The 22,219-nt window shown below is 43.9% G+C and overlaps 2 protein-coding genes and 1 pseudogene across 2 annotated transcripts in view; 2 read left to right on the top strand and 1 right to left on the bottom strand.

The window, feature by feature from the left end:
- Prune2 (prune homolog 2 with BCH domain) overlaps window positions 1-22,219 on the top strand; it is a 258,384-nt gene that overhangs the window by 52,207 nt on the left and 183,958 nt on the right. The window contains exons 5-6 of the mRNA XM_057779958.1: window positions 5,254-5,403; window positions 8,453-8,547. Of these exons, the coding sequence (XP_057635941.1) occupies window positions 5,254-5,403; window positions 8,453-8,547 (245 nt within the window). The remainder of the gene's footprint in view (window positions 1-5,253; window positions 5,404-8,452; window positions 8,548-22,219) is intronic.
- On the top strand, window positions 6,534-7,124 carry LOC130880764 (cyclin-dependent kinases regulatory subunit 2). The gene has a single exon (XM_057779959.1). The coding sequence runs from the start codon at window positions 6,611-6,613 to the stop codon at window positions 6,848-6,850; it is 240 nt and encodes a 79-aa protein (XP_057635942.1). The 5' UTR covers window positions 6,534-6,610; the 3' UTR covers window positions 6,851-7,124.
- On the bottom strand, window positions 18,383-18,937 carry LOC130880763 (60S ribosomal protein L17-like; annotated as a pseudogene).

Genomic DNA, 22,219 nt, shown 5'->3' with positions numbered 1-22,219 from the left:
TTTTTTCCTAGAAAATCGAAGTAACTGTTCAATCCTGATGTTACTTTTTCAGCCACACAAAAGTGGCCTTTCTCTTACATTTAGATGTTCTAAATTTGCAAGGATAGTAAACAAGTAATATGCTTACTTTTGTGCCTTTTTAGACAAAAATGGGTATTACAGTGTATGTCTTTTCCTCTCCTTTCTCTTCTCCTTCTCTGCCCACCTTTGCTATTGATTCTTAAATATTTTTCTTTCAGTATATAAAAAAAAATCAATCCCAGGTAAACAGAAGAGAGATTTAAGCTCCTCTTTCCTTTTCTTTTCTGTTAGGAATTCGTCATGTAGACAACTCCAGTCTCCAATGCTGACTGTTTCCCAATTTCTGGTGCTGTAGGGTTAGCATGCTGCAGTTGCTTAGATAGTAGTGGTGTTAGCATGCTGCAGTTGCTTAGATAGTATGCAGTGTTAACATGCTGCAGTTGCTTAGGGAATGTGCAATATTAGCATGCTGCAATTGCTATCAGGAAGAGGGCTTTTACATCCCCATTCTTTTGAGCAAGGCATATTATGGTTGATTTTTTTTTTCTACAGAAATAAAACATTTGTTATATTTTATTACAATTGCTTTCTTTGTTGCCTACTGTTAATCCTATCCCCCTTATCAGCCTGTGAATAACTTTTGGGATACTTTTGGGTACAGGTTTATGGATTGTTTCTGTCCTCAGAATTTGCTAGAAGTTAAGTGAATACTCATTAGGAACAGGTTCTAATGTGCTGACAGGTGTCTTTGGTTACTATGTATTGTGATACCGATGCTTAGCAAAATTATACAATTACTAAATGTGTTTCTGGGCATTCAGAACAGAGGTAGAGGAGCTTCACATTAAATTTTATCCTTTCAGTATTAGATATATTTTATGTACTTACCCACCAAAACAAAACAAATTCCAAGACAAAATTTGAACTGGAATAAAAATTGGCCTCAGATCACCTCCGTAATACCTATTCTAACTGCATAGAAATTTGTGGAGTTGTACAGACTCTGGGTCTGGTTAATTTGGGTGTTTGATGTTTTTATTTATTTGCAAGTCTTTAAGTAATAAAGTTTTAAAACATAACATAAATAAATATGATTCTGTTGTGAAGTGGAAAGTCTCCAAAAGAGTCCTGGGATTAAGCCGGTCTATAGCCCTTGTTGTCCAGTACCAATAACTCAGTCTGTGGGGGTACATCTGCCTGAACAGGATTTCCTGTCCTTGTTAGGCAGTCATGTCCTTGTTTCTGTCAAGTCAGACAGACTCAGCCAGGGACAGGAGTCAGACTGACTCAGCCAGGAACAGGAGGCTTTTTCAGTGAGCCATGCTGTGGGGTTTTGTTTAATGCAGTATCTTTGAGACTAATTTTAAATATCGCCTTTCTCTTCTGTGTGTTTTATAATCAAGACTCTCAGCCACATGACGGATCCACAGTTGTCTATAGCAAATATTAAAGTGCCCTTTGTTTCTTCCTATTTGCCCATCTGTGTGGAGACTTCCCTTATATTCTTCCATCGAGGTAACTCTGCACCATGAAGAGCATGAAAACAGAGCTGAAAATCCAGCTGACTTCTGTTAAGCCCAATACGGGGGGGGGGGGGTAGTTACGCAAACATGTAAAAAAAAATGCTACCTTACTTTTGTAGAATTTGAAAAAAATACTTTAACTCTTAAAATGCTTCCATAAAAACATACCATTACACAATTATTCTCACTGTTTCTTATGGGACTTATTCACCACTTTATGGTGCTTGTTCTTAGTCATTTAAAAATGAACGACACATGGGGGGGCTGGAGAGATGGCTCAGTGGTTAAGAGCATTGCCTGCTCTTCCAAAGGTCCTGAGTTCAATGCCCAGCAACCACATGGTGGCTCACAACCATCTGTAAAGAGGTCTGGCGCCCTCTTCTGGCCTTCAGTCATACAGACAGAATATTGTATACATAATAAATAAATAAAATATAAAAAAAATGAACGACACTTACAAAGCATGCAGGATACTTAACAATGTGGAAGTATATGCTTAGATTCTGCCATGGTAATAAGTTTTACTATTGTACTACAACCTTATGCATCTTACCAAAATTAAACATAAATAAAGAAATCTTCAAATCAAAACAAAGTGGATTCTTAATCTGACCATGCCAATCACATATTTATGAAAGATATTTTTAAGTATTTCATGTTTGGATGCCATTACATTTTTAAAACTTGACTTTTAATTTTTGCGATTGTTTATATAGATACAGTTTTGTGTTATTGGCCTTAGATGCATGAAATTCCTAAATTTACTTACCATTGACATATCACTAGTAGGGTCTTTAAGGCTTTTGCAGACACCTTATAAGAAGAAAGGCGGTTTTTATCCTCCCCCTTCCATCTCCCTCTTCACCATCCTCTCCCCATCCCTCTTCTTCCCCTTCCTCTCCCCTTCCTATTCTCTTCTTTCCTTCCCCCTTTTCCCTCCTCCCCATTCCTCTCTCCTCTCTCCCTAACCCCTCCTGCAACTTATCGCTATTGCGGTGTGCTTAATAACATATACTTTAAAGTGACTGAGATGCCGGTCCCCCAGGGAGTGCTGACTCACACTGACCACAGACTTAGACATCAGAAGGTTCTTACTGGCATTGGGTTTTGCTTCTGTCTGAAATCATGGTCTTTTGCCTTCTTGTTTATTTTAGAGTAGGATCTCTTGTGACATACTTCTACCTTTTCCCTAGAACGGTCTTGATTCAGCTATGTTTCCATCGACTATACGGCTCTAGGATGGGAACGACATGTCTGCATTTTGAAGACACGGTTTCACCCTCTTCCTATTTCCACTCTTTTAACTGAGAAACCCAGTTCTGTTTCGCTGCATGTTTTTTTTTTTTTTAGAGTGTGTTTTCTCTCTCACTGATTTAATCTTCATCCATGTAATTGTTACAGTTTTACTGCCTACAGATGTTTTACCTTATGTTACTCATGGTTTTGGTTTGTAGTTTTTCTTAAATGTTACTCTTCTCTCTCCCGTTCCTAGCAGGAGCTGTCGCACACACATTGAAACCAGCCCCGTGTTCTTAGGTCCTTAAACTTTTCTCTGTAGTTTTGGCTGCCTTTTTTTTCCCCCTCATGCTTTAGAACAGATATTTTCTGACGTGGTTTTCAGTTCCTCGTCACATCTGATCCACTGTGGAAAACCTTTTGGGGTTACTAAACTCAGTCATTAAAACCAGGGCTGTAAAATCTCCCCTGTATTGGTGGTAGATTCTAATCCTCCAGCTGCTTTCCCCTCAGCCCCTCTGACTCTGTTCCATTTGTCTCCTCAGGAGTTCACCCCACCCTGTTTCCACTCACGTGTTTTTAGGTCCCTTATATCTAGTAGCATTTGAGTGATGGCTGAACTTTAGTTATAGACAGCATCAAGTCGGTGAGGGAATGGTGAGTTCTTTTTCTCTGGGGTGGACTTAACTTTCAGCCTCAGAGGAGCTGGAAGAGTGGCAGAGACCAGATCGGTCTGTTTAAGCTGACTCTAAGCAGGGCTTGCAGCATACGGAACATGTTCTGTTTTTGTTTTATTTTTCTCCTTGGCAGCAGATGGCAAATCTTTCCCAAAGAGGGCCAGCAAGCAGATATTTCAGGCTCTGTTGAAACACTTAAGTCTGCCCTCATATATATGCTCTATAAACAGTACGTAAATTAGCAGGGGTGGCCATGTTCCCACAAACTCTGTTTTCAACATCGAGCGGCTAGTTAGATTGGTAACTCCTCAGGCCTCCCATGTCAAAACCCAGATGACTAAAACTCCTTCTCCCTGAGGCTTTCTGCAAGGCCTTATGAAACTTTGGGGTTCACAGGCTTCTCTTTCCAGTAGCTGCAACTTCTGAATTAGCAATTGCTTGGACGGGGAAGCAGCTGGAGCGCTGGGTCTCCGCTCTGCGCCTACACCATCCTTGTTCCTAAGATGCTGCCAGGGGCTCCCTGATACAGTCACATGCAAACATACAGGGTTGTTTCTGTGCACAGAACTTGGTTCTTGTTCAACTGGTCTACCAGATCCAGGAGCTGGTGAACATTTTTTGTAAAATTTGGATTTGTGTTTGCCTTAAAAACAAACAGGAAATCATTTTTGTACTTTAGATTTTAGGTCCAAAATTTGGGCTAAATTGTGTAGCTGTGCATTGTGGGGTTATGCAATCATTCAGAATCTCTTTGCTCACCCTCTACTTTTACTTGGTTGTTTCTACTAAATCTGTCCCATTTTCTTCATGGTAAGATGTTGCAAACACACAAAAGAAAATAAAACCAGCCATGCTCCCTGGCTTTCCTTTCCTATTTTGTTCTCCACGTGGTAGGCAGAGTACAAATTCTGGCTTATAAAAATATGCAATGTAAATAAGAACGATGCTTCTCCTATTTAAACCTCTGTGAAGACCCCCCATTGTTCTTAGCACATGAATACAGACAGGAAGATAGTTTTTTTTATTACCTGCCTCTAGCTCTTTTGCCTAAATTTTTAACATTTCCCACTAAAACCAGAGTGACAAATTAGCAACCTCAGCCTGAAGTTTAGAGCCAGCCTGTGAGACTGTATCCTTCGATAACTGTAAATTACTTCAGAGCCATGTATGGTACCTGAAAGGCTAGAAACAGCCTTCAGGGTAGCCAGGCCGTCAGACTGTGTAGCTGTGCATTGTGGAATTATACAATCATTCGGTTATGAAAAAAAGTAAATTAATATGTAAAATCAGTAGCATGGAAAGTTGGAATAATATTCTCTGTCCCCTTAAAGGGGATAGAACTGATGAAATTTTTGAATAGTTTGTCTTTAATTTCTGTTTTGAAATCATTTAAAACCAAGGCTGTCTCCTTTTCTGTGCTTGTGTGGCGGTGTATTACTCTTTCTTCCCAAACTCTGTGCCCTGGGGAGTAGGGAGCATTCTGGCCATTGAGGTCAGTACCCGCAGCATGAGGACTTGAATTTCACTGCTCCTGTCTTGGCTGATGGAGGGAGAACTCAAGAGCTGTTACGGCGTAAATGAACGGCAGACAAATTATAATAAAATATTCAGCTTTAATAAAGGAAGGACTTACAAGACCGAGGTTCCTGCGGAGAACAGGAAAACAGAAGAAGGGAAGGCAGGGAGCACACCCACAGTATTTATAAGTAAATAATATCCTCAGGGGACCCCGCCCCACAAGCAAGGTGATTGGCTGGGCTCCCCCTACAAAGAGCATTTGTACCCATCCTTTCCAGGCAGCATCTTGTTCAAGTGGATGAGCATGGACCCTGAGCTCCCGGAGAAGCAGGAGGACATTCTCTCCATCCTGGAAGAACAGTTTCCCAACCTGCCTCCCAGAGATGACATTATCAGCGTGCTGCAGGAGACCCAGCTCAGTGCTCAGGGTGAGTGGTTGTCCTAGCTCCCATGGCTTCCAGGAGGGGTGGCTCGCCCCAGGAGTATTACCAGGAGGTCAATCTGAGCATGCTTGCACTTCCCTCCCTCTTTCTCTGTGCCTGTGGAGGGTCTGGTGGATTTGTGATGTTGGTCTGGGAGTGGGCATCTTATGTTGGAACCCCTTGCCCAGGTTTCTGCCCGGGTGTTTAGCTAACCCAAGGGCTAATGCATATAGTGTCTGTACCTGTTGAATAAATTGTTTTGAGAACATCGCTGGAGCAATACCAAACACAGTTGGCTTTCATAATTCTAATTTCATTTAGAAGAAATGGAGAGAAGACGGTTAAGCCAATGAAATAATGCTCTAAATCTCGGCTTTCGTGGGACAGTGGATTATCAGATTATCCGGATCAAATGTTGTTAATAATAAACAGCTATGTTTCAGTGAGCACTGAATCTTCACAAGGTTCTGATAGTCTAACTTTGCAAGGATGATCTTCCTGAAGCCTCATGACACCCCACTTTCCATATGAGAACACCAAACCCCAGACAGGCTTCTTTGCTCTCCCATCATCAAGGGCACATAGCTGCAGCAAGTGAGCTGGGCAGAAGCTAACTAAAACCAGAAGGCCCACCTTTAAGGAGAAAATACTAAATTACCAAGTTTTCTCCCCTACTTTGGAGTTCCCTTGGGGCAAAGCAGTTTGTTTGAAGCGTCTGTCAAGTGCTTTAGCGAGCAAGGAAGCCCTGTAGGAGATGAGAGCTCACAAGGGGACTCTGGAAAAAAGTTAAATCCGAACCTTAGGGTGGTCTCCTGTAGAGTGCAGAGGTGGATGGGCACAGGCCATCTTGAACCTAAGGCCTGGTGGTTAACTTTTTGGAATCTTGTGAGTTGGCTAATATTGGGTTAACGATGTGGAATTAGTCATGGTCGATGCTTCAATACCACAGAAACAGACAAAGCGCTGTTAAGTAGGTTCAGTTGTTAAATCGGCAGACCACTGAAATAGTAAGGGTTCCCTAGCCCAGTGGAGAGCGAGTCCTCCAAAGTTGGCTCTAGTGGTCAGCAAAGACCTCAGCTGGCCAGTCGAGTATGATGCCGGCCAAAATAAGATTAAAAAGAGGTGATTCGAGTCGTTGCGCCGGCCGTAGGCGGACGTGGAGCTCCTTGCGCCCCGTTTCCTGCTCCCTTTCTCCTCTCCGCGCGCCGACAGGATGGCCCACAAGCAGATCTACTATTCGGACAAGTACTTCGACGAGCACTACGAGTACCGGCATGTCATGTTACCTAGAGAACTCTCCAAACAAGTACCGAAAACTCACCTGATGTCTGAAGAGGAGTGGAGGAGACTTGGTGTCCAACAGAGTCTTGGTTGGGTGCATTACATGATCCATGAGCCAGAACCGCATATTCTTCTCTTTAGACGACCTCTTCCAAAAGAACAACAAAAATGAAGTACAGCTGGGATCACCTAATCTTTTTGAAATTAAATGTATATGTGTATATAAGGGTAGTATTCAGTGAATACTTGAAAATGTACAAATCTCTCATCCATACCTGCGCATGAGCTGTATTCTTCACAGCAACAGAGCTCAGTTAAATGCAACTGCAAGTAGGTTATTTTAAGTTGTTAAAGATAAATTTTCTTGTAGTTTTTTTTCTTAATATAAGTAGCACCTGTTTTACTTTATCTGTTACTTTGTTAAATAAAGTTTGTATGTTGCATTTAAAAAAAAAAAAAAAAAGAGGTTAGGGAAGTTGGCGGGGCCTTGCCAGCACCTGCCACATCGACGAGTTCCTATGCATGAGTGTCTTCACATGTCTATGCGCAGCTGCACAGTGGTGCATGGCTTCACTCATTCCCTGAGCCACCCAAACTGCTCTTGTGATGATGTGCTAGAAATCAAAACGAGTTACAGTTCACTCTGAGTCAAATGAGAATGTTTCCCCATGCTGCTGTGATGGACAGCGTGCTTTATACTGGCAGGGTGGGCATTGGACTGTCTTCCTAAGCATCCAGAAAGAATGCTCTGTAGTGAATCTTTCCGTAGAGAAGGCCAGTTAAACATTAAGACATACCCATTCTTGTTTGCCTGTGATAGATTTCGCAGAAATCCTCCAGTCAGCTGACTATAGTTCTCAACAGCTTTGCCGGTTCAGATTGTTCCCGCCATCAAGGAAGGGCTTGAGTAACACTTACTGCCAGAGATTACTACAGGGGTGGCCAGGTCAATTAAGGTAGCTTTTATTTGTGTAAGACAGGTTGGCCCTATGCAACCTGACTTGCTTGCCTGGAACACTCTCCAGACTGGCCTCAAACCCCTAGAGATCGGCCTGCCTGTGCTTCCCAAGTGCTGGAATTTGAGATGTTCAACACTACGCCTTGCTCAATTATGATAGCTTTATGAGCTACATATATAAAGTTACATAAAATTATACTGGCAATTATAAAATTATAGAAGGCCACCTAAATTGGAACCGTTGGGGCTATTACTTGGCTATTTTATATGGTAAGACTGCCCATTCCTTCCCCAGCCAACCTGGTCTGGGCCTCTGGAGGCTGGCACCCCAGTGTGTCCTGTTGCAGGCTCTCTCATCTCTGACTTCTATTTGGCCAATGGGAAGAATGGTGGGAGCAGAAGGAAGGAAACTAAGGCTGTGCACGCCTTTCCTCCTGCACTCTTACTGTGACATCAGACCCTGACAGATTCTTCTCTCTAGTCCTAGCTCCCTTGCCTTTGTTCCTTGCTAGTCCCTGGCTATTTTGTCTTCCATTTTTTCCTTTATCCTGCACCCCTCTGTAAGTGTCCTGCTATTAAGAACCGACTTTGGCATCGTGAGGGGTAAATTCTATTTCCTGCCTGCATCTTACTCGATGTGGATGCTGCCACAGACGTTATCTCTGACTTAGAGTGTGTTTATTACAGATAAAAGTAATACTATAAAGCATTGAGCTTAGTAGAATAAACTCTTTAAATTACCCCCAACATGTATTTTTTTTTAACAGATCCCAAGTATAAATTGTTTTTTTTCTTTTAATCTCTTGCTGTCCACAGGTTTAAGTCTTGAACAAACAATTCTGAAAGATCTAAAGGAGTTGTCAGATGGTGAAATAAAAGTGGCTGTCAGCACTGTGACCATGACCCTGGAGGTAAGGACAGGGGGCTTTTCCAGTCAAAAGAGATTTTGCACAATTGCTGTCTGAACACCCGGAGTACAGCCTCGTGCCGTGTGAGTCTTTTCTCCCCTGTGAGTCAGGGTAGGGTTTACTCTGAGGGTCTGACTGGCTGGGAGGTTATCGTTCCTGTAGAAGCCCTATGTACACCAGTAAAAACCCTTCACCTGTGTCGGTGTTTAGTAGTGATGGTAACAGACGTGACGAGCTGCACTTGCGTATTTTTTTTGTGCAAACAAGTTGTGGTGTGCCCTTTTGTGAGCTGTTTGGTCACGTGCCATTTTGATAATCGGCTGTGACAACTGCAGTATTAATAAGGGGCCTCAGCCCTCCCGTGCGGTTAATGGATGACTTTGAATGAATGTCACCCTTGTCTTTGTCTTTCCTTGGTAAATTACCTCTCGTCTACTTTGGGGGTTCCCAACGACTTGGGTGTTAATCTTAATTAACCCAACTAATGGGAGCTATATTTTATCAAGGTGCGTCTTTGCCTTTGTGGAAGTCTGTATTTTATTTATTTATTCATTCATTCATTCATTCATTCATTTATTTATTTATTTATTTATTTATTTTTGCTGTTGCATTTCCTCAGTCAGCCTATCCACCCATCTTTGATTGGAAGCGTGGAGTTCAGAAGTGTGTGGAGATAAAATTTGCTAGATAGGAATGTATCTTTGGAATGGTACGTTGCTATTTGTGTCTTCCTTGTGATGATGGTGCCTGTCTCAGTGTGTCTATTTCTGGGGACTGGCTAGCATACATATTGGGGTACACACTTCAGAAAACCCAAGAACAAACCTGGACCTTTGTTCTGTGACATTCCTGTAAATCCACCCCCAGTGGATCAGCCCCACGGTTCAGCCTCTAGATGTACATGAGCCACGAGGGCTGGCTGTCCTCAGGACCAGCACGGAGCACCTTCGAGCTGACAGCAGTCCTTTTCAGTGTGTGGCTGGCAGATCAATGCAACAGTTTCCATGGACCTTCAGGTTGATAACTGCTCCATCTAATTAGTTGTGGGTGTGAACCAATACAAGAGATGTGTGCAATTTGGGACGTAGTAACTAGATAATCACCTTCAATTAGAAATCTGCCTCGCATCTAGAAACCCAAGTGAAACATGGATCTTGCAAGGGTCAGTAGCTCTGAGAATCATTTCTACTGGTTCAAGCCTTAGGGTTTTCTTTAGCTTCCCCCTCCCCTGTCCCCCTTCATTTAATGGCATCTTATTAGGTTTTAAATGGCTTGTTTGGAATTCCTTTCTAAATTAACATAGAACGTCTTGTAATTGCTCAGGGAACTCTCTGTAGTTAGTGAGTTATTTGAGGCTGTGAATATCATAGACTTACTGTAGCTTCGATGTACCTTCATTTGTTTTTATAGCAGTATATAAATGGCTTTGTCAAAAACATTAAACTATAAATGTTTATCAAGCAGACTCAGAGATGGAATGATTGTATAATCATGACAGTAATTTCCATGCTGGTCCAGTAATTAATTAGGCAGTTAAGTATAATTCCGGAATTCCTGTGTGGTTGTCTGGGAGGGGACAGGGTATTTGTGTATATCAACAGGTACATATGAAACTCACAAGCTGGAAGTGAGCTGGAATGTTATTAACGCCGTGTCTGTATTTACATCAGAGTGATGGCATTAAAGAGAGCTGAGAAACAGAGCAAGGACTCCTTCCTAATATGCCATAGCTTCCCTGGAAGAGAAGATGCCTACTAATCCAGTATGTCAGTTTAAACACCACACAGGGTTAAAGGTGGAATTCATCCCCCCCCCCAACCCTCTGCTAAGGCATCCTGTAATACAATGCTGTTTTCCTAGCCCTGTTTTGGAGGTGGAGGTAATTGGGGTTCAGTATTTCTTTCTGATTCTCACCCCCCTCACTTTATAAACAGAGGCCAGAAATGACCAAACATTACAGTTTTAGCGGAGTTGCTCAGTGCCCCTCTCTGTCTCGGTGTGTCCTCAAGAAGGCTCCTCACTGTCCCCATGGCTTTCTAGATCAGGTTTGTTCTTCCAAGCATGGTCACACTGGGTTGATACTTCTTCTTGGCCCCCAGAAACTCTCTACTCTTTACGGCCGCCTCTGAGCTCCTATGCAATGCAGTCTGTATAATCACTGTGGTCATTGTACTGAGGACTTAAATGTGTACTATGAATTCCATTAAGGGTGAACTGGTTTAGTATATTTACTTATAATTAGATGGTATTTTTTAGCTAGTTGGGGGTGTTATTTTGACATGTCTTCAACTTTTGGGCAAAGTTGTGGGATAGGTGCTTAGTAAATACAAATATTTATTTGCAATTTGTTTGATATCTGATTGTTACTTGTTTCTGAGTTTATGTACTTTTACACTGTTGAGAATTGAACCCAGGGTTTTAGGTTTCCTAGTTAAATTCTCTGCCACCGCCTAGTTCTTGGTTTTTTCAAGTTTTTCTTTTTCCTTCCTTCCTTCCTTCCTTCCTTCCTTCCTTTTTTTTCTTATTCCCTCCCTTCTTCCCTTCCTTCTTTTCTTTCCCTCCCTCCCTCCATCCTTCCTTCTCTTCAGCCCTCCCTCCTTTCTCCCATCTTTTTATTTATATATGTGTATATATACACATATATAGGTTCAGGGTGACCTTGAATTCACATTTTTGCCCTTTTTGAGCCAGTTTCTTTCAATTATGACTGAAAACTAACATCAGATGGATTTTTTAAATTGCCCGCATATTCATATTCGTGGCCATCACCACATATCCAGCATCCTAAATATTGAGTTAGTAGTTTTGTAGCTACTAGCCAGCTGTTAAATCAGAAGAGGGCAATGGGAGGCTCTGAAACAGGTCACGGAAAAGGGAAAAACACTCCACATGTCTGATGGCCCTTGCGTTGCTATAATTCCATTACTGTATTTGACATGGTCTTGGCTTGCCCAGTGGACCAATTAATTTTCTTGGGTGTAAATATTCAGAAATCCAAGAAGCTTTTTTCCTTGTGAAGCACAGAGGGAGCCACAGGCATGGGAGGCAGAAAGCACTGGTGTTATCAGAGGGCTTCGGGTGTTCTACATGACCACGGGCATGGGAGGTAGAACATACTGATGTTGGCAGAGGGATTCGGGTGTTCTACATGATAAGAAAAAAGCTTACAGATCCCCTTTGTCATTTTTGATGTAGATTTCTCACAAGTGATAACTGTAACCTAAAATATGCTAAAATTAGTTGTGGGAAGAGCTGCCAGAAAAATCAAATTATTATAGTAGCACAGTTTTAGAGCTTTGCCCAACATACCCGTTATAACTGAAGGCGGTTGTAAGGTGTGACAAGTGAAATCCTACCTCAAGTTGGGCGGTGGCAGCAGCAACAACAGGGCCTTCTTCACAGACGGGGCTGCTGGAAGCCAAGGCCGTCAGTCCCTTTCCCCATTTCCTCCAGGCATTTGAGTCTCATTGCTGCATGCACCTTGCAAGGAAGGTGCCTCAAGCGGTGGCATCCAGTCCATTGACTGATGATTGTTGAACTCATCCTTTGGGCCTTTTCATTGGTTACTGACTTGTCCATCAGAAGAAAACGTATGAACCTTCAAGCTTGTGGTGAACTGGAACCAAAATGACCTTAATTCATTTGCTAGCAGAAGCATTAATGATTCTGATTGTTGGGCTTTATTTACACCCTGGCAAAGCAGTACGTTAAGGTGTCTGTATCTTCCCATCCTGATGAGAAGCTGCTGAGGTGACATGGTAGAACTACAGCAATGGTTCCTTGGTCAACACTTCCTTAAGCATCTCCCTGGAGATTACAGCACATTGGCGTCTTTACTTTATGAGGACAAAAGTCAGGCACTGGCGGTTGCTTTTTATCAGTAGCGGCAGGATTTATTCACACACACAGATAGACACGAGCTGTAACCAGTTTTCAGGGCTGAGTGAGGGTGCTGTAAGGTCTGCAGACTGCAGGGTTCAAAGAAAATTGATTATCTTATGGTTCTGGAAACTCCAGGCCTCAGATCGAGATGCTTGTGGGCTGAGTGCCTGCTGAAGGCCATGAGAATGAACGACATTCCTTGGTTTGTAGAAGCATCATCTAGATCCTGACTTTATCTTCATGTCATCCTGGTGTGTGGCTCTGTGGCCTGACTCTCCCTGCCTCAGCTTTAAAGACAAGTGACAGTGGATCAACGCCTACCTGATGACCTCATTTAACTTCTATCACAGTCCTGCTTCCCAAGACAGCCACATTCTAAGTGTCTCCAGCTAGGATTTGACAGAAAGCTTTCAGGGGGACATACGCGGTGATGAGATCTCCGAGCAAGCGCAAGATAAGAAAACTGGCGATGGGTTTGTCTGTGTGAACAGGGACCTGTTGCTGCCGCATGCAGGTCAGTTTACTCAAGCACCTGCGATCACAGCTCTTAAAAGTTAATCCACATTTAGAGCTAGGGTTCTGGGTTGTTCTGGGTCATTCTTCTGCAGAGCTAGGGGAGTCTTCCTGGCTGGGGCTCTGCTGTTTGAAACCCAAAGGAGAGAGCTCCAGGGCTGCAATCTGGTGGGGTGGCTCAGTGCACTGACTCATCCTGTCCCGTCCAGAGATCACTGTCCACAGGTGCCTTGGGACACAGCAGAGGGGAAAAGCACCAGCACTTTCCATTAGCACTGAGTGAGTGCACAGAGCAGAGGGAATTCCACGCCGCCATGAGTGCTGTTCCACTCCTGCCTACAGAAGCGAGTATTACATTCACCCAGGCTCGTGAATGTAATGCCATTATAGCCAGTGATTTAAGCCCAAGCGAGCCAGTCTGTACTCCACACCTCTTGAGGCACCAATGACGACTTTTCCTTGTTTGAGCACAGATACAGATATTTTTTAAGTCAAGATGGAAGAGCTGCTTTATTGTGTCATAAAATGCATAGTTTCTTGTAGGGAAATATTTTTGACTAGCATGTTTTTCAAAATGTTAATAAATACTGAATTATTTTTAAAATAAATGGCTTTTCAAGGCCTTTTTACCCAACCAATGGAAATATGGCTCTATTGAATAAGAAAAAGAAATAAAAGAGAAGAACAGAACTTCTCCTAGGTATGGTGGAGGAGAAAGTTTATGGAAGGTATGTGGGAGAGGGAGTTGAGAGTGGACATGACCAGGCTGAGCTGGGCCATGTGGGGAGAGGGGAAGGGAAATGGAGGGAGGAGAGAGGGGAACCAGGTGCAGCCACCAGGAGGCCGAAGGGACAGGTAACCAAATGTCTGGATTACATAGAGAAGAAAGAACCTCTGGGAGGCCAGTTCAGCCCCTGGGCTGGAGGGTTCAGGGTGGAAGGCAGAGTACGGCAGTCATACCCTCTAACAGGTAGGGACTGAGGGATGCTGAGAGAACCTAGATGCCAGGTCTGCTTTGATATATTAAATCAGGTATCTCAACTGTTTGTCCCAGGTTTGAAACTTGGCACTTATCATGTCATTTGTAGGAGTTATTATTTTGAATGGTCTGTTCCTCGGGATCAAACCCAGGACCTCACATATGTCAGGCATATGCCCTCCTGCTAAGCCATGTCCCCATCACTTCTGGGTTCTAAATGATGAGGGTTTCTGTTTCCTTCCCGTCTACTGTGAAAGATGGCATGTGGTGATGCATGATCAGTGTCCATCAGACACTGCGGTGAGGGCACCCACATGTTAATTTCACCCTCCTGGAACCCCAAGAGGTAAGGGTGCTGTGGTAGGTCCCTACTCTGATGGAAGTGGCTCCAGCATCAAGCCCGACGCAGCAATTCCATTTGGTGCTCCGGTTGGGTGACTGGAGGGGGATTCAGAAACTATTTTCAACATCCAGCTCCCAGCTTTGCCTGGAGGACCTTTCTCACCCTGTTCCACAAAGAGGAAGGAATCTCAAGGCCCAAGGGAGGAAGGTGTTAGGAATCCTGTCGGAGCAGAAAGACGCTGCATCAGGAAAAGTCCACCCTAGTTTAGGTGACAGCTCCTGAAAGCTGGGAGGGTGGAGCACAGAGCGTAGCCTGCAGGCAGCACAGCAGCTTGGAGAGCTCCCTTCCTGGGCAGAGCAGTTGCTAGAGCCTTGTGATTCTGAGCCCAAGTCCGGAACTCAAACTCACGCCTGATCCCACGCTTTTGCTGCCATGCTGGGCTTCCAAATCAGGGTGTAAAGTGAAGAACAGCCTGTGCAGCCAACATACTAAACGGTGGGGATTTTCTTTTTTATAAAAACAACACAGAACGACTCTTGAACATTGGTAGTAACTCTAAACAACAACTCTAAACAATAAAATACCACGTGGCTGAGGCGTTTGAACGTCACAGCCTCTCAAGCTGAAGAATTCCAAGAGGTTTGAAGCAAATGACAAAATGGCTGGATACTGTCACAGAGGGATTCAAGAATCAGTCTTTATGAGGCACACGGAGTGGAGACTGCAAGTTAAAATCAATTTCAAGCTAATAATTCATAGCTTCTTGAGCACCGTGGCAGAATGAAGAGATGGAAACTGGACCTGGAAATGCGGGCTTTCATTCCCACTGTGGAACAAGCCGTTCCGGATGGTGGGAAGTCACTGGAGAAGGATCAGCGTGCTCTAGTTAAAGAATTCTTAGGCAGCTGAAAATGGTGACGTTTTAAGATCTTTGCAAACTGTATGTAGGGACCTTCTGATAATGGCGAAAAATGCGTCATCAACAGCGTATTGGTCCCCTTTCTGTCACTGTAGTGAAGTACCTTAGATGAATCAACTGACAGGGAAGAAAGGTTTGTTTTGGCTCCTGGTACCCAGGGTTTCAGTGCGTGGTGGCTTTGCATTTGTGGTGATACAGCACGTCATGGCAGGGCATGTGGCAAAGGAAGCTGCTCACCTCAGGGAGGCCAAGAAGCAAAGAGAAAAGCAGGAGGGAGCTGGAGGTTCGATATCAGCTTTGAGGTCTCGTCCTTCGATGCCTAAATTTCTTTCATGTGGCCAGCGTCCATCATCTCCCAACAGTGTCTCAGGTTGGAAACCAAGCCTTCGGCACACGGACCTTGATTCAAACTGCAGTGTAGCTAAAAGTCTGCAAGAATGTGCTTACTCAAACATGCCCTGGGATGGGACTTTTATCTTGTTTCTCCAACTACACTCAACTTGAGGGTAATGAATCACCACTGATGACTTCTCTTTATTTTACTTATTAGTCAATTTCAAATGGACCTTCATGATTCATAAAACACATTGATCCAGCTCTCTTCTGTAGATGGATTTCCCTAAATGGCACCAAATCCCTTTTTACATTTTCTAGCTATCATTTTGGCTTGCTATGGTCTTAATATTTGCATCTCTCCAAGATTGATACTGAAACTTAATTCTTAACACAGTAGTTTCAGAAGTGAAAGCTTTAGGAGATGATTAGGTTAAATTAGATAATTTTCATAATGGCTGTTTCTAATTTGCAAATAATGGGTTTGCATATTTTCTGAAATTTGACAGACATCCCTTGCCACCCTTGCAACGTGGTACCAGCACACTCTTGGGGCTCTGGTCCCTGATGTGTGGGGTTGGGGACATGTGACACAGTGGGCAGGAAATGGAGGTGACCAGCTTGGGATGCAATCTACCCAAGCCTGCAGACTTGCTTCTGGTACCCAGTGCTGTGCCATTAAGTCCAAACTTTCTATAAATGTTCTGTTTCTTCATCTACCCTGTGCCCAAAGAGAATGCCAACATATAACCTATGTGTTGGTGGGTGCAAGAATAAGGCCACCAGACCTTTAAGGGGGTACTTGTCATACATGTAGAAAAATACATCCCTTCATAAGATACTGGAACTGGGGGACTGATTCCTTCCTTCCTTCCTTCCTTCCTTCCTTCCTTCCTTCCTTCCTTCCTTCCTTCCTTCTTTCGTCCCTCCCTTCCTTCCTCCCTCCCTCTCTTCCTTTCTTTTGAAGTAAACCAATAAATAGAATTTTTAAAATAATCAAAGAAAAGATACAAACTTAATTTACAACCATGGTTTACTTAGCTAGCTCCGCTCACTTTGGCCAAAGGCATTTTCTTGTTGGCGATGAATGGGTTTAGTTTGAATTAAGAGTCTGGTCATGTTTAAGGTACCCAGTAGCATTAATAATTGCCCTGTAACCTTTCCTTATTGAAGCCAAGCACCACAGCTGTGGATGCCTCTTGGGTTACTGGGAACTCGGGCTGAAGAAGCCCTGCTGTCTCCGCATTTTGCTCTCCTCTCTGTAGGTGCAGACGTAGAATCTCCCTTGTGGGTGCAATACCTCTGGGATTGTGAGCTTTTCCTGTAAATTTTCACAAAGATGGCCTTTGGCAGCGAGGGCTCATGACCCCTGTGATCTGTACACTGTTTTCTGTGTCACCTCGACTGCTCAGGTCTTTCCTCCCCAGAGTACGGTTAGTACCTACTGTGCCTCCACAGGCTCTTTCTCTGAGACATTGCCATAGGAGACTTTTGTCATCCGAATCATCCCATAAGATGACGAAGAAACCAGAAACAAGTGAGTTAATTCATTCTCTACTTTAGCACTGAGGGGACTAAGAAATAGCACCACCCCAAATCTTTGGTGACAATTTGAAGTGTCTTCTTAGCTAAGGATCTAATTCTCTTCTACCCATTTCCTCGGAGAAGGGAACCCCTCAGGCCATGGCACTATGCTGGGATGGCTGCTTTTTTGCACTGTAAATACATTTTAAAGTGTAGTGTAATGTCATTTTGATGGCTTAATTTCTGAAAGGATCTGGCTAATTGCCTTTTTAGGAATGTACTCAGACCAGTTTGAGCTGCCCCGAGTTACTTTTAATAGCAGCTGTTGCTTACCTTGCTTGTAGCTTATCTCCCCTGTCACCTGCCTTCAGAATTCTCTTGCTGACTTGGAGACCCGACCTTGGTTTAAATTAGTTTGACTGTAGCATTCCAGTGAAGCATGGGCAATGTTTTAATGGTTAATTACTACATTGTATCAACTCGTCATGGAAAAAGCAGGTTGCCAAGCTGAAGGAAATTTCAGAGAAATCTGAAATCTCTTCAAAAGACAGCAGGGTGGTGGTGGCGCACACCTTTAATCCCAGCACATGGGAGGCAGAGACAGGTGGATCTCTGGGTTCGAGGCCAGCCTGGTCTACAGAGTGAGTTCAGGACAACCAAGACTATACAGAGAAATCCTGTCTCGAAAAACCAAAGCCAAATCAAAAACTCCAACAACACAGCAGGGGAATGCCTTTGAGCTGTAGAGGTCCTTCCGCCCTCTATGCAAATATAGAGCTGGTTCCCTAAGTGAGTCTGCTGTATTTTGGTACACGCTAAAAAGAAATCTGTTTTGAGTGGTGATTCAGAGAAACAAGGAGGGTCAAACAAAGGAATCTACTTTTGTCGTGCAGACCTTGTGTGGCTCTTAATCCAGCCATTGCCAAGGGTATTGCTTTGGCCGCATTAAGAGGATACCGCGGGCCAGTGGTGCCGCCTAGTGGTACAGAAGGGAAAACAGGCTGTGCCGCTGGAAGTAGCTCTGAGTATCCATCCCTTCATTCTAAGGACTCTCTTGAAATGCCAACACCCATGCGCGGGTGCCTCCCTCTTTGTCTTAAAACTTTTTATTAATAAAGCTTTTTATTAATAAAACCCAACTTTTCTACATATTGGAAAAAGAATACTTGTATTTATACCATGCATCCCACACCTAGAAAACAAATATAAAAAATAGACCCAACATGCCTTGAGTGTTACCAGACATTTACTGGGGTGTGTGCCTTTCATTTTGTTTTCTCATTGTACTCCCCAAAACCAAGCTTTTTTTTTTTTTACTTTTATCTGCATTTATTTCATGTTGAATTTATTCCCGTGCCATAAGTTTTTGTTTCTTCAGTTTCTTCTGGGATATCTTTTTCTTCTGTGCAACCTCCTCTTCTGGCTTTGGAACAATCTGTTCCTTTTCAGTGAGGATCATCTACATGTGGGAGGGGGAGCTCATGTATGGGTTAATCCGGCCATGAGCTCTGTAAGTTCGTCGGCGCATCTTAGGTGCTTTGTTTACCTGGATGTGCTCAATGACCAGAGAGTCCACATCTAAACCCTTCAGTTCAGCATTGCTCTCTGCATTTTTCAGCATGTGCAGCAAAAAATCTGCACTCTTTTTTGGTCACCGACCCTGTGTCCAGCCCCACTGTTTGGCCTGGGCGCACCTACCGACTCCACCATTGTACCGTCGGAATGGCACACACTGCTTCTTCAAAGTGACATCTTTCAGATACTTGGTGGCTTTTCGGATATGCATACCCTTGATGGCCTGGGCCGTTTCAAGGGTGTTCTTAAAGTGAACCTGAAGGTTTGATCCTCTCGATTTGCATGATTTTGTAGGGTTTTCTGGGTCAAGAGAATAGCGAACCATCTTCACAGGTCACCTCTGGCCGCTTACAGTAAGAGCCAAAACCAAGCTTTTAAATAAATAAGTCCACGATGACAGTTTTTGTTTCTTTGTTTCTTTGTTTGTTTGGGGGACTATGAAAGACTCTCCTAAAAGTGATTTCCAGTGTTAAGCACCATGGTTAGCTATCTTTTGCCATGCAACATTTTAGTCTAATGTTCTTTTTATGATCCTGTCGTGAAATCTAGTTTAGGTTTCCTCGCAGATTCTCATTCTCATCTCTCTTCCGCTTTCTTTTTGTGCCAAACCTGAAGTGAAACAGTCATTTTGTGCCTCCCTGTCCACGGAGCTCAGAGAGGCTCTCGGCCCACATCGTCTCCACTCGTGGTCCTTCTCACTCTACAGCGCAGCAACTGGCTGGTGCGTCATTGGGCTGGAACATACAGCATACTTCATTCATTCATTGCCCACCCGTTAACGTAGATATTTATTTATTTATTTGTTTATTTATTTATTTATTTATTTATTTATTTATTTATCAGTTATCCAGCTTCTGTTTGCCTGAAGTACAGGTTTGATCCTGTTATACACTGCTCTCTGATCTCTTGTGTTTATAAATGATTGGTCGATCTCAGTGGTGCAAATAACTAAATTTGAGATTTGGGAGAGGAACACATGGTGGAAAATGTGCCCGGTAAATTTGAAAGCAAACTCTGAAAGGAGCGTAGAAGTTGGTGTGTGACTAAGACTGGAAGTTGGGAGTGGAAATGGAGGTCCTCTAGTGTTCCAGCTAGAGCAGTGGCTCTCCGCCTTCCTGACATTGTGACCCTTGAGCACAGCTCCTCATGCCTTGGTGACCCCAGCTGTAAAATTACTTCCATTGCTACTTCCTTAGTGTGATTTGCTACTGTTAGGAATCATAACGTAGATAGCTGATGTTTCCGATGATCATAGGCTACCCTGTGAAAGGGTCATTCCACCCAGAAGTTGAGAACCACTGATCCAGGTGAAGGAAAACACACTGTTACAGCTGGATGAGAGAGCGCAGTGTGCAATGCTGAGTTAGAAGTCTGGGGAAATGGCCTCATCCTCAGGCTTGGATCTACTTTGTATTTAGCTCTGGACAGGCTGCTGGGTTGATTCTTGCAGTAGCACCCCCAAGAAGAAAGAAAACAGGAGGATGACAGACAGGAGGAAGTGCGGCAGGCCTGCGATTAGGAAATCAGAAGGCAGCTAGAGAAACGAGCGCACACTACGGGCTGTCTAGCAAGACACAGGACCAGTTCTTCCCCTTCTCCAACAGAGCAAAGGCTGACATGTTCCTGGAGATCCAGAGTGTCCCCACACTATATGATGGAACCCAGAAAGCAGACATTATTTCAGACTTCCCAGGGTAGAGAAGGCTGGGGGAGGGGAAGGAAGCACAAGTTAACAGTTGATGATGGAGGAGCTGGGAAGGTGGCCGAGGGGCAAAGGCTGACCAAAACCAGGCCAGGAGGACACGACTCAAATGCAGAGAGCTGGGAGGGGCAGAAACTAGAGAGCCGGGATCCTGCCTTAGGGTCCACATCCTTAGCTGCCACCCAGAGGCGAATTCACGGCACCAGAAAGGGTTAGGAAGACTCTTCATGCAGACATGAAATCACACTGGAGAAGCCAGGGCTTTCAAATCCTGGAACCAAATGACATCTCCTCTTGGTCACAGAGGAAATACAAGTGCCGCTTCCTCCGAGTAGAAATGGTGGGACGGGGAAGGCAGCAGACATCAGCAGGTGGTGTTCTGTGCTTAAGATGGGAACTTATTGCTGCTTTCTTCAGAGGGTTGCTGAGGACTAGGTTAACAGCAGCAAATATTTTAGAACGGTCCTGGCATATGCTAAGCCCTTCCTAAACATGGTAATAAATTATGTAAAGCAATCATGTGGATCCATCTATGCTGAAAACATTTCCAAACAGAAGATGATTCCATCACTAACAAAGTAGCAGTGAATCTGAAAACATTTTTCAAATGAAAACTAAAGAAGTATCAGAACTGTTGCTTATTTTGACCAAAAACGCTAAGTTATTCATATGTGTATATAACCCAGGAGTTGATGTTGGTGGCTTCCTCGGCCAGCCTCCGCCTTATTTCACTTACTTATATTTTTGACACTGGCTCTCTCACTGAACCGGGATGTCACGGATGCTGCCAAGCTGTATGTACAGTAAACTTCAGGAATCCACCTGCCTCTGCCTCCGCAGAACTAATTACAGGTGTTCTGCTGCAGATGTAACTGTTGGAGCTGGCCACTCCACGATCCCTTGTTCTCTGCATTTTGACCAGTTGTGGTTCTCCCGTGAGGGTCTCTGTCTGCTGTAAAGAGAAGCAAAGCTTCTTCGAGGCCGAATGAGAGTCACAGTTACCTGTGGGTGTAGGTATGAGAATTTTGACTGCAATTAGGGATTGTGCTGGTGCAGTAAAGGGGCGGTAGAAGGTTGTCCTCCAAGAGTGTGACCTCACTAGCCCTGGGTAGTTGGCCCTATTTCTAGTAGCAGGCATTTTCCCCTCCTTTCCAGTGGCCTTAAGTCCTATTAGACAGCTGTTGGTTACTGCTAAGATATGAGCACAACTATTGTACCTTTAGGGATCTCTTGCTGTGCTGGCGGTCATGTCATTGTGGTTATTGGCATCTTCCTCTGGGTAGGACTGTTGTTTACTTGCCCAGTTGTCAGTTTGAAGAGCATTTTCTGTCACTACAAAAGCTGCTCTTCAGGGAGAGGCTTGCAGGTTCTGACAGCTTGTTACGGTGCTGGCCATTAGAGTTGTTTTGCTGAGCGCGTGGCTGAGGTGTGAAAAGAGGTGATTGACCTCAAGTCCCAGGGTGAATCCACCAGAGACCTTGACTCTGAAGGCCCATCTTTTCCTCCTTGTTCTGTGCTGGGTCACAAAGGAAAAACCAACTGTTCTGTGACAATTGTCTAAGCTAGTTTTTTGTCAACTGTCTAGGTGAATGAGCTGACTGTGGAGACAACACAATAGTTCTGGTCTATGAGACAACAGCAATGAAGAGCGCTCTTCTTTGTTTCCTAGTCCTCATGGCTAACAGTTTAGCTTTTCTCAGGATTCTCTGGGTCCTGTTGAATTCAGTCACAATTGCCATCAGAGTACAAGGTGTGGCTGGGACCAGCTGTCCTCACTCACGAGGCTGTGGCTTCATCCGGAAGACTATGGTGTAACTGGGTAACGGTCCTTTTCTCCATGTGGTCTTCCATTCAAGCGTCTTCATATGAGAGCAGAACTGATCTCAGGTACTAGAAGCAAGAATG

The sequence above is a fragment of the Chionomys nivalis genome, chromosome 8 (genome assembly GCF_950005125.1).
Source record: "Chionomys nivalis chromosome 8, mChiNiv1.1, whole genome shotgun sequence".
NCBI classification, from domain to species: domain Eukaryota; kingdom Metazoa; phylum Chordata; class Mammalia; order Rodentia; family Cricetidae; genus Chionomys; species Chionomys nivalis.
The sequence above is the reverse complement of the archived record's forward strand: the minus strand, read 5'-3'. Positions and strand labels throughout refer to the sequence as shown.

Bases quoted from the DNA above. Each gene is read 5' to 3' on its own strand.
- LOC130880764 (XM_057779959.1), top strand. From the start codon at position 6,611: ATGGCCCACAAGCAGATCTACTATTCGGACAAGTACTTCGACGAGCAC.